General features: G+C 47.8%; 1 protein-coding gene across 1 annotated transcript in view; it reads right to left on the bottom strand.

Annotated features, from left to right (window-relative positions):
* Positions 1–1,520: 1,520 nt before the first annotated feature.
* The window catches only part of CD8B (CD8b molecule), a 36,450-nt gene continuing 34,762 nt past the window's right edge, over positions 1,521–3,208 (bottom strand). Inside the window, exon 8 of the mRNA XM_025210080.1 lies at positions 1,521–1,559. Within this exon, the coding sequence (XP_025065865.1) occupies positions 1,547–1,559 (13 nt within the window). The 3' untranslated portion in view covers positions 1,521–1,546. The remainder of the gene's footprint in view (positions 1,560–3,208) is intronic.

Below are 3,208 nucleotides of genomic sequence, written 5' to 3'. Positions count from 1 at the left end.
AAATGATGATATTGCCAGCAATGGAGAAGAATCGCCCTCGGTGAAGTTCTGGGGATTACTTCCTGAAAAACAACCACCCACCATCAGTAGCTACTGAGCATGCAGGCTGTTGTCATCATTTCAGAAAGGATGAGGTGAGGGCAGGGTTTCTTTTAACAGATCAGGGCAAGAGGCAAGCCTTGTTAACAGCATTGGGAAGTGGAATTCACCAGCCCATATAAAACAGAGCATTATGGAAAGAAGGCATCAGGGCTCAGAGACAAGAGCTCAAATTGGGAATGGAGAGACCTGGGTTCTACATAGGGCTCTGCCACCACCCTGCACCATGGCCTTGGGCAAAACACTTCTTTTGTGTTTCCCTCTCGCACACTTTGTCTGTTGTATTTAGGCCAGACAGACCAACCATTTTGGCAGGTAGGTAAACCCGACACCCTCCCTGAGTGCCACTCCAGATCAGAGCTGTCTGATCTGCTGCTCTTTCTACCCCCTGCCCTATTTGCTGCTATGTTCCCTCCCTGATCTGCTTCCTGCCACACATGGAGGCTGCCTGTGCCATTTGTGACATGCATGTCAAAGGGTGGCCACCTCTGATTTAGACCCATAAACTTGGTGGGGCAGGACTGTCTCTTTGGTCTGGCTTGCACACAGTGTTTGCAAGCCTAAAAATTGCCTTTTTATGTGAGTATGTAATACATACTCTGGTTAGGGAGGTGACCTTCACTGAATTAATCCCTGAGTTTTACAGGGATACTCTCTTCTGGTACCTTACTACCACTGTAAGTGTGTCCATGGCTTGTGCCATGTCCACCATCCCAGATTCAACCTGACCCAGTTAAAGTGATACAGAAACGGTGTGTGTAAATGTGTTCTGACTCTGTATAATACAGCGTCTAGCCACATGAGACCTCATCTCAGCTGGGGACTCTAGAAGCTACTGTAGTATCAATGGCATTTACTGCAGAAAACCATAGAGAGAAATATAGCCCGCAGCTTATAGAACAGCACTCTGGATTGACAACTGCTCAAGCTGCTGGATAAATTACTTACCAGAGCTATGATAACAACCAGCATGTTCAACAACAATTTCTAATAAAACAGCTTCAAGAGGAAGAAAAATGAATCTAAAATCCTTTAAATGCTATTTTATTAAGTGAGACTGAATGGAGAGGAGGCTTTTTCAGTGCAGTGTAAACAAAACACTATTTACATGTCAATCAGCAACACGAACCAGGAGTCCAATCCAGCGAAGTGCAGGCCAGCCTCAAGTCCCATTGACTTCAGAGGGAAGTGAAGGCACTCAGCCCCTCCCAGGCAACACTCTCTGCACTTTGTGGGATCTGCCCCTCTGATCTGTTAGCTGGGGCATAGAAGAGGGTATTAAATAGAGCTGGCATACATGGCAGGAAAGCCCTAGCAAACAGGTATCTGACTGTTGTGCATTTTAAGTCTATGATTATTGTCATGGCAACATTCCTTCTGGTTGGTGTGTTCCCAGCGGTGCTCACCATCCGACGTGCAACACAGAAGTGTTCTCCAGGCATTAGTCTCATTTAAGAACCCTAAAACACAGGGAAATACACAAAGGTAATACTGTAAAGCATCGAATCCAGAACCAAAAGGCAAGATGCTGCCTTTTTCAGATCATGTTCCTGCTACGTAGGCACAGCCAGAGTCCTAGTAACAATGCCCACCCCCACCAGCGGTGAAAAGAGAATGGTTAAAATTAAAAATCCAGATGCAATTGCACTTAGCTGGGAAGCGATTTGGGACACATAAACACTTCCTGATGGCAGGTTTGGCTTCTATATAGACAAGAAGGTCCTTCTGCTCCAATATCACAGCATCTGACAAAGTAGGTAGTTGCCTATGAAAGCTTATGCCTCTCTGAACAAGTTTGTCTCTAAAGTGCCACCCTGCCCTGCCTTTTGCCCCAACATGAGTGATTCTTTGGCCAGGCAAAATCCAAATCCCATTTCCTCCTCCCTACCTGCCATGAGCTTCCCATGTAACCCCTCATGTTCTCCCACTCATTAATGAGTGGACCTCATCCTTGCCCTTCCTCCTGCCCAATAGGGAGGAGGTGGTTCCCCTGATTTTCAAGGGAGCAGACAAGATGCCTGCTTTCTCCCAGTAGGATCCTGGGGGCTGTCTGGTACTGGCGACTGCCTTGCAATCCATAAGCAGCATCCTGGATGCATTTATACATGACGCTAAGACTAATTCTACTGTGCATTAGTGTGTCAGGGCAAAAATGCTTTCTCCCAGTAGGATCCTGGGGGCTGTCCGGTACTGGCGACTGCCTTGCAAGCCATAAGCAGCAACCTGGATGCATTTATACAAGACGCTAAGACTAATTCTACCGTGCATTAGTGTGTCAGGGCAAAAGCCATGCTATTGCACTAATGCACAGTTGAACTAGTCTACTGTGCATTAATGTCTCTAAAAAGCCATGCGCCAGCACTACTGTGTATTAGCGCTGGTTACTGCGCATTGAGTTAGTACCTAGGGCTGTGTGTAGATGAAACGACAGGTACTAAACTAAATGTGCTATAACTATGGCACATTAATGAACATGTCAATGTGCTCCCTGAGTGTGGGGCAGGATGCATTAGCCTCTCCTCCACCAATAGTGGGGAATGAATGGTCCTGATGCTCCTGCATGAGCTGTGAGGTATACACGATCACAGGCACGTGATTACTGGGGATACACTAGAGGGGCCAATCTGCTCTAGACCTTAATCTGGTAGGTACTGCAGTGGGAGGAGATAGGGTTCCCTGCCTTGCTGCTTTCCTGGAAAGGATGGATCTTGTCCTCTCAGTAGACCCACATGGATTGGGCACAGCAAGGAGAACCAGCTGAAGGGATTAACTGCCTGGTCCCAAGTCCTACTGGCCTGGGCAGGGGCATTTGGCCTGAGGCTTAGATGAACAGGAGAGAAGATGGCTATGAAGACAGGAAGTGTTCCTGTGTTAGGGGAGCCACCTGGACCTGGAAAAGCACAGACGTGGTTTGGTGGGCCTGCAGAGTCCTACCACCCAGAGGAAGAAGTTGATGGCTTTTTTCCGCTTTGGGAACGCCCTCCCTTGGGATTCCCAAAAGATCTATGGGAGCATTTGATGTCCCTCTGCTGTCATGGAAAGACTGTTCTGCCTCTGTGGGCCATCTAGTCCTCCCTCAACCACCTGTACCCACCACTCTGTGTTACCC

The sequence above is a fragment of the Alligator sinensis genome, unplaced genomic scaffold (assembly GCF_000455745.1).
Source record: "Alligator sinensis unplaced genomic scaffold, ASM45574v1 scaffold656_1, whole genome shotgun sequence".
In the NCBI taxonomy this organism is placed as follows: Eukaryota; Metazoa; Chordata; order Crocodylia; family Alligatoridae; genus Alligator; species Alligator sinensis.
This window is presented reverse-complemented; position numbering and strand designations above follow the sequence as displayed.